Raw genomic sequence first — 12072 nt, forward strand, 5'->3', positions numbered from 1 at the left:
ATCAGGGCGGTGCTGCTTTGACATATAACGTGCGCCACACACAAGACAGAAGTCGCAGCACAGGCTTCATGTCTCACCCAGTCACATTATTCTGACACCGGACCAACCAGTTCTAGCACTAACCCCATAATGCCAGACGCCAGGCGGAGCAGCCACTAGATTGCCAATTTGAAAGTCTTAGGTATGACCCGGCCGGGGTTCGAACCCACGACCTTCCGATCACGGGGCGGACGCCTTACCACTAGGCTAACCGTGCCGGTATCAAAAGATTAGCAGGATTAGCTTCACACGAGAGGCGTAGTTTCTGGGTCCTAGTTTCTGTCTCAACTCGCAGCTCTGATCGGCGTCTGGACGTGACGTTACACATCATGTGGTCTTTGGTGAGACATTAAGACTTTAAAATCATAAAAGACCTTTCAGTCTCTTCTATTGATCTTAAAGGACTGACGACACAAACTTCGCATGTGAACCGATACCGCTCTCGGGCAAGAGTAGAACCGCTAAAATTAATTTCATTTGCTCTGGTTTGTCACGTTTAAGGCTCAGCTTCCCGTCCCCATTGTGTGCCTACTAAGCTTTATGAGGACCATCAGTGCAGCTTTTGTTTCTGTTAGTCATCAAGAGTTCGGAAGACCTTTTCCTGTACAAGGCAACGTTGTGAAAATATCGACTTTGAAATGTCTGTCCATCACTGATTCCCAGCCCCCTTTTAATAATAATAATAATAATGCAAACTTTTATAGCGCTATTCTAGAAAAATGTCTACTCTTAGCGCTTTACAATACATACATCGACCAAGCATACTATACACGCACAGGCAAAGAAACCGACCAAACATAACCAACAAACTATACATGCACAGGCAAAGAAAACGACCAAACATACAATACACGCACAAGCAAAGATAACGACCAAACATAAACAAACATACTATGACCAATCATAACCAACATACTATACGCGCGCAGGCAAAGAGAACAATCAGCACATGTAATAATTACTGACAACTAATGATGCAGGCATACAATGACAATCCAATACACAGCCTAGGCACAAGAACCACATAAGGCTACTGTATAAAAACGTGTCAACAATACTATTTACACACACACAAACAGTGCTGACACAAAGCGCAGAAAATATATATACACGTTATTTTAGGCACTAGGTAGGGGGTGAGGTGGGGCGGGATGGGGTGGGTGGGGAGATGCTGGAGGGAAAATCACTTGCGCTGAAAGAGGTGTGTTTTGAGATTTGTCTTGAATGTAGTGAGAGAATCTGTGTGTCTGAGAGGCAGAGGTAATCTATTCCAGGTCACAGGGGCTTGATAGGCGAAGGACCTCTCGCCACATGTCTTTGTTTGCACTGTGGGGAGTCGGAAGAGTCGAGTGTCGGCGGCGGAGCGAAGCTGACGAGAGGGGGTGTAGAGATTGAGGAGTTCTGAGAAGTATTCTGGGGCAGAACCAGAAACGACGGCAAAAGAAAGAGAGGAGAGTTTGTATTCGATCCTTTTAGTGATAGGCAGCCAGTGTAGAGAGTGAAGAAGGGGTGTGGCGTGTTCATACTTGGAAGATTTGAAGACCAGGCGGGCAGCGTTATTTTGGATCCTTTGAAGTCTATCTAAAAGGTACTTAGGGAGACCGGCCAGAAGAGAATTGCAATAATCTATCTTTGAGAGGACTAAAGAACACACTAACGTTTTGGTTGCATCAGTGGTGAGGTAGTGACGGACTGAACTAATCTTGCGCAGCTCTAGATAGGCGGACTTGCAGATGTTAGAGATGTGTTTTTGGAAAGAGAGAGTTGGATCGAGAGTGACGCCAAGGCTGCGGACAGACGGAGAGAAAGAGATAGGTAGTTCGTTGACAGTGAGAGAGGCAGGAAGAGAAGGGTGATTGAGAAATTTCTTGGGACAGGCCAGCATAACTTCGGTTTTGTCACTATTTAACTGGAGTTTGTTTAAAGACATCCAATCACTGAGGTCCGCAATGCAATCCTGTGTCCGAGATACCAGAACGTCAACTTCAGCAAGAGGGGCAGACTGATGAAGCTGTGTATCATCAGCGAAACTCTCGTGCGACAACGCATGGCGACTGATAACATCGGACACAGGGGAGGCATATAGAACGAAAAGTATGGGGCCAAGCACGGACCCTTGCGGGACACCGTACTGGAGAGCTGAAGGTTGAGATTTGATGCCGTTGACACAAACGGTCTGCGTCCGGTTAGTAAGGTACGAACGAACCCAGGAAAGGGCCAGATCATGAACACCAAAGGAGTGCTGAAGCCTGTGGAGCAGAATTTCGTGGTCTATCGTATCAAATGCGCTAGACAAGTCCAGTAGTGTTAGAATGGAGACCTGATTTTCACGCGTCAAACAACCGAGTTAGCAAACCGACCAACAAAAACATTTAACAAAGGCTTTCAGGTGGTAATTTGTTTTTAAATTGTCTGGCTTTCTTTAATGGTCATGTTGAAGAAATAATGGGAGGAAATGCGGCTATGCTGTTTCCCAGGATGATTTTGTTCAACCCAAAAACCTATGTCATATAGCAGAGATCGTAAAAACAAAAGGTTCCTGGGAAATTCACGGGAGTCAACTGTAGTACCACGTTCAGGAAGATGACGTACATTGGTGCTATGACCCTGCTACAACCTCATTGTTTTGCAGAGAAAATGAGTCATGAGTTCTTTGTGTTCCTCTTCTCTACTACCTGTACCTTCTTCAAAGACATTTTTGGCCCACAGCCCTATCGGCTGGAATCAGTGATGCGAAAAATCCCATTCACTCGGTGCGTCAGACCGAGAAATCGTCTTCAAGGGACCAAAGGGAAAGGTGTTTCTGTCTTGTCCGCATGGCCTTCAAAGCAAGACCAGAGAAATTTGCAAACAAAACTGTAGGAACGGTAGTAACGCTTACTATGCCTTAGGTTATGTGGACAGGTCTTTCGTGATGGAAAGCTTCTCTACCAGTGGAAAGGATGGGGGGGGGGGGGGGGGGATCGGCAAGGGTTGGAGGAAATAAAATTGGACGTACCCAGAGAGTGGAGGGAAGTGGGAAGGGGGGGGGAGGGGTGAACAGACAGACAAAAGTGTGTCCAGATGGTGGAAGACCACACAGTCAGCTGCAAGTATAATCATACCTACTAAACAATAGTGTGTGTGTGTGTGTGTGTGTGTGTGTGTGTGTGTGTGTGTGTGCGCGTGCGTGCGTGCGTGCGTGCGTGCGTGCGTGTTTCATGGAGAAAAGTGCCTATTCCTCACACAGCCTGTATTATCTTCGTTACCGTGTTTGGCCTGTTTGCTTGTGTGTTCCAAAGTTAGGTCACTAACAAACTAAACTGTGCAGAATAAATATTGCGACAAAGTATCAGCAAAATAACACGAGTATAATTTTTGTTTTTGTAAAACGTTTTGCATTATTATAAACAAAAAAATGTGTGCGTGCACAGTTCATAAGGAAAAGTATTTGCAGTACCTTCTGTTTCTGATGGGGTTTGGAGATTCTGGTTTTGCTGATGATCTTGCCAGCGTATATTTTGTTGTTGGAGAGACTCAGCAACTCGTAGCATCGTGCAAATCCTCCCTGAAACACACAAAAGGTGGAACAAATTATTCACAATGACAAGTTCCATCTCTGTTAAAATATATACAGAACCATGTTTAAAATGAACATACTAAATTAACATAATTAAGCTAAACGAGATAGAGAAAGAAAAAAAACATTAATAGCAAGCAAGCATGCTAGCAAACCAGCAATCAAACAGATTAGGAAGGCTCAAAAGCACTGTACAAATCTCGACAGAAAAACACTGATAATCACCTGAATGTTCTGTCGGTATCAACGCTTTATAACAGAACCGCACAGTCATATTCTCGCTAAGTTCAGCTCAGCGCAAAAGCAGCGCATAGTTATTCTTAATCACCGAGTGATGTGTACTCTAACACACAAGTAGCTGCCTAAGCTAGCTGTCTAGGCTGTTGATTTAAAAATGTAAGAATTTGATTGATAAAAGAAAAAAGACCTATGAAGAAGGATGCTCCCAGCCTGAAATTGGGGTGTGCACGTTAAAGATCCCACGATTGACAAAAGGGTCTTTCCTGGCAAAATTGTATAGGCATAAATAAAAATGTCCACCAAAATACCCGCGTGACTTGGAATAATAGGCCGTGAAAAGTAGGATATGCGCCGAAATGGGCTGCGATCTGCTGGCCGATGTGAATGCGTGATGTATTGTGTAAAAAAAATTCCATCTCACACGGCATAAATAAATCCCTGCGCCTTGAATATGTGCGCGATATAAATTGCATAAAAAAAAAATTAAAAAAATTCCTGCGCTGAGAACTGTACCCACGGAATACGCGCGATATAAGCCTCATATTGATTGATTGATTGATTGGAAAAAAATGAAAAAAGCAAATAAGAAGGGTAGTAGCAACCTGCATGCAACTGAGGTTAAAAAAAATTACAAAAATTAAAACAACACCCACAAGTAGCTCAATCGAGCGCGGTGTTTTGGACAAACCCGCAGCGAACACAAATCGACCAGCAATCATCAGAGCCCAAAATAGACACAGAAAGCATCACCATTAGTCCCCCTCCACACACACACACACTCCCCTCCCCACACTCATATGTTTCTTTGGACACCCCCACCCCCCATCTTCCCCAGAAAGTCCCAAAATACTCTTGCCCACACAAGACTTGGCACGCGCCTTGCCAGAGTGTTTGAGCGCGTGTTTACTCGCTTCCCGTGTGCGTGTCGATAGTGGGGATTGAACCCCCGATCCCACCCCAAGAACCGACACACGGCTGGCAAAGCCACTGATACTGGATAATCCCTGACTAGTGTTCGGGCGCGGATGGATCAGCATGTTGCAAAGAGACTGCGACAATTTTGAAGATGGGACTGTTTTAGGACTGTTTCAGTTTTGCCCGGTATAGTGTACTTGCAAGTGCAAATCATGGGGGTGGGGTGGGGGGTGGGGGGGGGGGTGGGGGGGTTCTAGTGTCGGGTCTCGTTCTTCGTAAAAGAACAACTTGTTGTTTTCTGAGCATGTTGGTTTTGGACGGCTTCAAGTTCGAGTCCCCCCCAGACCGCCTATTCAAGCTTTTGCTGTGTCATTTGTCGTGTCCTTGGGATATATATATGTGAACAAAAACGTGCATAGAATACCTCGTTTGGGTCATATTCTCTCCCAATAACCCGCGGGCGTTTAATTTCAATGCAATTTTAATAAAATCATTAAAATATTCAACACAAATTCTTGTTTTCCACAAAAGCGAGTCATGGTGGTTGATGTCCAGCGCAAGTCAACAGTCCCAGTTAGTCACCATTCAATTCAAAGACGACGGATTGGAATCAACAACAACAACAAAAAGAAGACACGTTTATCAGGTCTAATTTGTGGGGACAGTGTTGACAATGTTAACCTGTACAGGTCAAATATTGGATTGTTACAGGTGGGACCAAGTGACCTCAAGCCTACCCCCCCCCCCCCACCTTCACCTTCCCTTTGACCACTCACTGACCAAGGCCTCGGTCTTATTTTATGTTGATCCCTCCTTTGTTCTCTTGGCCGCTTGACCCCAGCCTGTCCCCGGCGAGTCCATACTTCCCTTTTGGGGCAGTTACACAAAACCCGCAAGGATTAAACTGAAGAAACTTTGGGTCGCTCAAAGCCGGACAGCAAAAACTCGGGCCTAAACCTATACAATCGCCGTAATGAACGGAGCTTTAATTGAGGCGGTCCCCTCTCGTTTTTTGTCCGACGCTTAGAATAGCAGCAGATTAAACACACACGTCATTTCAGAGAGAGAAAAAACGAATAATAAAGCTATAACAGAATAATCAACGGTTCTCTCTGAAGTGGGTCTTTGGTCCTCTCCCTATTTCTGAAGTAGCAGCAGGTTAAGCTAAATAGAACGTCACTGACGGGAGTAACTGGTTTTGTAAGGTTTGGCTATATTTCTTGTTCAAATGCCAAGTTATGTGGATATTATACAGTAAAATCAACAAAACTTGTTTCAGCTAAGTAGTCATTAATTTCCATCGACTTTGAGAAAGTCATGGACCGAAGGAGAGAGAGAGAAGCAAAGATGAACAGGGAGACAGTGTGATTGAGACAGAGAATGAGGCAAAGAGAAAGAGTGAGACAGAGAGAGTTTGTTTGTTTTTTTGTTTGCTTAACGCGCAGCCGACCACGAAGGGCCATATCAGGGCGGTGCTGCTTTGACATATAACGTGCGCCACACACAAGACAGAAGTCGCAGCACAGGCTTCATGTCTCACCCAGTCACATTATTCTGACACCGGACCAACCAGTCTAGCACTAACCCCATAATGCCAGACGCCAGGCGGAGCAGCCACTAGATTGCCAATTTTAAAGTTTTAGGTATGACCCGGCCGGGGTTCGAACCCACGACCTCCCGATCACGGGGCGGACGCCTTACCACTAGACCAAGACAGAGAGAGAGAGACAAGTGTGTGTCAAAGAAAAAGAGAGAGATGAAATAACATTCCAGACCAAACGGGATCCAAAGCGGGTGAAAATAAAAAACAACTACTCCACTGTTTTCTTTGACTCGGCGTACACATGAATCAACCCATACTTCACTATTACTTCACTTCTTAACCAAGTCAACACAAGTGACGTAGGAACAAGGTCAATCTCCGAACAGCAACATCATTATAAACACAAAAATGGGAGGAAAAAGGGAGGACCCCAACACAAAATCTAGGTCAACGAGAACTCAAGCACTCAAGTCAGAGGCTGAGATGTAGACACATTCCAACGACACTAGCACAGGTTGTTACCATAAAGCCCAGCTATTTAAGCACAGTCCTGTCCTGATAAAATTGCCTCAAATGAAACTGCTGGAAATATAGCATTTGTAAGCCCTCTGTCTGATGCTGAATTGACATGTATGAGAATATGAACCAATTTTGTTTAAACCAAACAGAAAATGTTTTTTCCAGGTGAAAAGGTCGGTGGTAGGGGGAGGGGGGGGGGCGGTGTAAGACGGTATGTTAAATAAAAAAAAGATGACGAAATTTTTCAACAACAACAACAGCACATACAAAAACTGGGTGTTTTACACCGTATCAAAGATCTCGACGGGAGACAGCAAAGGTTCTCAAACTATGACTAATACTCTTGCAACCTCCCCTCCCCCCTTTCCAGCTTTATCAACAATGTGGTCAGTAAAGTGAGTTTCCATACCAACTTCCCCTAAACGATCATACGCCACTTCAACCAGTTATCACTATCTTCAAACGGCCCCGTCTTTACGCCCTTCTTATCAGGAGAGCTTGGTACCGACTATCAGGCCAATAGGGATTTCTGAAATATTCTGCTCTATCTTGGAACTTATCTTGGCAGCTCATTGGTCTTTCCAGCTATCAAGAACTGAACATACATGTAGCATCTCATCCTCAATATCAGTCGTTCCAGTTGTATAGGTCTCTCTGAAATAGTCCGCTCTTCTGGAATGTCCCCCCATGGTTTTTTTAATGTTTTTTCACCCGGTATGGATATGCGGGACTGATGTTTGTATGTGCGGTATGCTAGTATAAGATTATCTCAAATATTAAGTTCTTATAGAACAATTTCTTCGATGCATTCACTGACTGTCTGTAAAATAATCTGCTTTGTGTGCATGGGATCTTTCCTGTAACACGCCAGTGCTTACCTTTCAAATACTTGGATATTACAGGCTATTTAAACCCTGTGAAGAACGATTCAGTATTTCTAAATCATTCTACTTTTATACTGTGTTACCTCGTCTTCTGACAAAAAAATCTGTACACGGTAGATTCTGGTCCCTGCTTCTATGAAGAAACAATCATTTACAAGACACAGATACATCCCTGCATTAAGAGACTTTGTAGTGAGGACGTATGGGTCTTTAAAAAGCCAACCCGTCGGAAGACGTCAGTGGATCTTCAATAAACAAATCTGCCCTGAGGTCTTCTCTGGTGACTGCTTCATGCTTTTCTATCCAAGTGTTTATTTATTTAAAGCTCTTTGGCATATGTTCTCCCCATATAAGATGAAGCACATTCTCCGAAGACTAGAAATTAATCGTCTGACGTTTTGTCCAGAAAGTTCAGACAAGTAATTTAACCAAATAACCCTATAGAGCAACAGTTATACTTCACAATACAAATTCTGCACAAGCATTCGCGGTAAACAGAATTCAAGTCGACCAACACACACAAAAAAGGAGTAAACACCGATTTCATGGAGAGCAAAATAAAGAAGACACAGAGAGATATCGGACAGAACATCAAAAAGCACTAATACCTCATTCCTTTAAAAAAAAAAAAGGACCATCGTTTTTTTGTTTTGTTTGTTTGCTTAACGCCCAGCCGACCACGAAGGGCCATATCAGGGCGGTGCTGCTTAGACATATAACGTGCGCCACACACAAGACAGAAGTCGCAGCACAGGCTTCATGTCTCACCCAGTCACATTATTCTGACACCGGACCAACCAGTCCTAGCACTAACCCCATAATGCCAGACGCCAGGCGGAGCAGCCACTAGATTGCCAAATTTAAAGTCTTAGGTATGACCCGGCCGGGGTTCGAACCCACGACCTCCCGATCACGGGGCGGACGCCTTACCACTAGGCCAACCGTGCCGCTCCAGGACCATCGTCATGTAGCAATGTCCGCAATGACCGAGGTCAAATGATGAGGGAGAGGGGGATGGAGAGGAGATCAGTGTCCCTCCTACCTAACGGCTACCGGTGTGGGAACGTGACCCTTTCAGGATGAGACCACCACGACTCACAAGGGAGTATTTTAGATCGAGCCTGAAAGTAGGCAGGTTCATATCATAACTGGAAGCTGAACCTTTTTGCTGACGCTACTGGTCACAAGGATTGTTAGGTTTTACTCCAAAAAATAACAGACCCTTGAGCACATTCTCCAGACCTTTCCACGTTAAGAGACAGCGCGTCAGTATAAGATTATCTCAAATCTCTGCCATCATAACTGGAAGCTGAACCTGTCTGCTGACGCTACTGGTCACAAGGCTTGTTAGGATTTACTCCAAAATATAACAGACTCTTGAGCACATTCTCCAGACCTTTCCAAAGCGCGTCAGCAGATTTGATCAGAGTACGACAATCCCGCATAATAAACTCTGGTGACTCCGGAAGACAGTTCACTTTACAGACTGACGATTCAGTAGGGCCAGCAACATCGAAGCTTAGTCATAAAACGTTTAACCATAGACAAAACGAACCATATAAGATCAGTAATGCCATGCGCTTTGTGGACTGTCGGTTGTGACGTTAAAACAGTTTGTGTTGACTTCCTCATCTTGGTTTCAAAGTGACTGTAATATCAAAAGGTTTTAGTCAACGGTCACTCATCAAATGGACGGGGAGGACACTGCATGCAATGGCTTGACAGAGCTTAGTTATTGTGGCGACTCGCCCCCGCCCATCTCGCCGCTGCTTTTGGTGGATTTTTAACAGTAACGCTTGCTTCGACCTCAGACGTTTTTCCTAACAACTCAGGGTTATCAGGTCCCAAACCCCGCGAGCTAAACTGTCACAAAAGGAGGTAATTGACACAGACTGTGTGTGCGTGCGTGGATTTTTTTTAGGGGGAAGAGGATAGCTCTGAGCTGTCCAGTTTCTATCGTGTTCGCTGACATCAATGCAGACATCAGAAACATCACTCTGTCTCTGTCTCTCTGTCTACATGTGTGAGTGTGTGTGTGTGTGTGTGTGTGTGTATGTCTCTCTCTCTCTCTCTCTCTCTCTCTCTCTCTCTCTCTCTCTCTCTCTCTCTCTCTCTCTCTGTGCCCCTTATCCTCTCTCCCACCAATCTCAGGTGTTGTTTTTCATTCTACTGTAATAACTTACAACCTTCATGACGCGAAAACTAAATACCCTTGAGAAAGTCAACAGACATCTGATACAGCTAATGTATCAACATTCCATGTTTTCGCTCAGTCAGCGAAATGCTAGCATCACCAAGTTTTATGAATACACGATACTGTGTTGAATACAATCTGAATTTGTGGGTGTACGAGTTTTCAGACACAAAACTAACACGCACGTTGGAAACGGACAACAAACAAGAGTGGCGAACAAATCAACTGGGACACAAAGACGTGTGTATGTTTGTAGATACAGGAGAACTGGATGTGAAATACGAACGCGGGAGGGAGAGAGGGAGAGGGGGGGGGGGGCGGTAGTGGCAGAAGGGGAGAGAGAGAGTAAGAGGGGGGGGGGAGAGTAAAGATAGAACTCGAAGGGGAGAGAAAGACAGACAGAGACAGACAGACAGGCAGACACAGGCAGGCAGACACAAACAGAAAGAGAGAGAGAGAGAGAGAGAGAGAGAGAGAGAGAGCGGGGGAAACGAGAGGGGGTAGATTGAGTGAGGGGGAGGGGTGAGAGGCAGAAGGGGTGAGAAGCAGAATTAAGGGGAGAGAGAGAGTAAGAGGGGGAGGTGAAAGATAGAAGGGGAGAGAAAGACAGACAGACACAAACATACGCAGACAGACAGACAGACGGAGAGAGAGAGAGAGAGAGAGAGAGAGAGAGAGAGAGAGAGAGAGAGAGAGAGAGAGAGAGAGAGAGAGATCAAATCAAATTTTATGTTTCGAGGGTTGTGGCAGAGAGAGAGAGAGAGAGGGGACAGACAGACAGAGTGAGAGATAGGCAGCCAGAAAGAGAGAGAGCGAGAGAGAGAGAGAGAGAGAGAGAGAGAGAGAGAGAGAGAGAGAGAGTGAGAGAGACAGGCAGACAGACAGACATATCCTGCACTAAAACTATCCCTCATTACACCAGTACTATTCTCCCAGTTTCGCCGACCCGAACTGTCAAACAACCAGCACAAAAAAGAGACCCCATAAAAACTGCCCGCCCAAAATGGCATCAGTAACAGGAGCACTCACTATTTGACAGCAGTATAATGGATCAGGTGACAAATAGTGGTGTTATTAGCAGGGCTAAAACTTGCGACGACAATAGTCCTCACACAAACCAACCTTTTGGTCGTCGTATAACAATACTGATGGGCTACCTGAGATGGTTTTGAAAGTTGTATTCTGGAAGACAGCGATTTTGTGACGAGGACATTGCTTAATAGACTTTTCTTCGACCACGATCTCTCTCTGTCTCTCTCTGTCTCTCTCTCTCTCTGTGTATGTATGTGTGTGTGTGTGTCTGTGTGTATGTGTGTGTGTGTGTGTGTGTGTGTGTGTGTGTGTGTGTGAGAGAGAGTCGGAGTCGGAAATTTTATTTGTTAGCCCTCCGGCCCATAACATATGGTAATGACACCAAACTTTTCTGGCGTACCGGCTACAAACTGTTCCACGGGAAATTTCTGAGATTCATGGGCGGTCCAAAACATGAGGGCAATCTACTTGATGGGTCCGGGTCGTCTGTGGATAACAGGCTGGAGCCTGTTGATGCGAAAATTAACTTCGCTGTCCCAGCTTCAAAGTTCCTGGAAACGTCTGCAGTCATCAAGACAGAAAAGTTTGGTGTCATTACCATATCTCATTGCCCTAACTGTGCGACACGAAAAAAAACCTAACTACATCCAAAAACAGTTTAAATGCGATAGTTCGTGGAAAAGAATATATGTATCCAACTGTCCACTTCTTTTTAGTTGGGTAATTACGTCTGGCAACAGTTTCTGAACCTGTTGTTGTGCATTTGCTTCTGTAGGATCTTCCTCAATTGAAGAATCGTCATTTGAAATGAGAACAATATTGTGCGAATCCTTTGCAACTATTCTTTGTCTGCCTTGCAGAACATCTGCCGGAATGACTTTATAATCGTGCCCTGCATACGATTGTTTCCCAGTGTTACTGTTGACGGTCAAAATTCTAATTTTGAGCTGCTTATCGGGGTGTTCATTGACGTTATGGGCGATAATTTCATGGAAGATGGCAAAAGTTGTTCCACACTGGTAGCATTTATAATCCATACGTGCTGAAACACACAAATATTATAAAATGTGTTTTTAAAAACAATACCTGAGTAAACACATAAACATGAGTGTGCAGGGTCGGTGGTCAAACACAAACGGTGGGCAAA

The 12072-nt window shown here is 44.7% G+C and overlaps 1 protein-coding gene across 1 annotated transcript in view; it reads right to left on the reverse strand.

Annotated features, from left to right (window-relative positions):
* LOC138967014 (serine/threonine-protein kinase PLK1-like) overlaps positions 1-12072 on the reverse strand; it is a 93313-nt gene that overhangs the window by 34641 nt on the left and 46600 nt on the right. The window contains exon 3 of the mRNA XM_070339458.1: positions 3479-3586. Within this exon, the coding sequence (XP_070195559.1) occupies positions 3479-3586 (108 nt within the window). The remainder of the gene's footprint in view (positions 1-3478; positions 3587-12072) is intronic.

This window comes from Littorina saxatilis, linkage group LG5 (assembly GCF_037325665.1).
Source record: "Littorina saxatilis isolate snail1 linkage group LG5, US_GU_Lsax_2.0, whole genome shotgun sequence".
NCBI classification, from domain to species: domain Eukaryota; kingdom Metazoa; phylum Mollusca; class Gastropoda; order Littorinimorpha; family Littorinidae; genus Littorina; species Littorina saxatilis.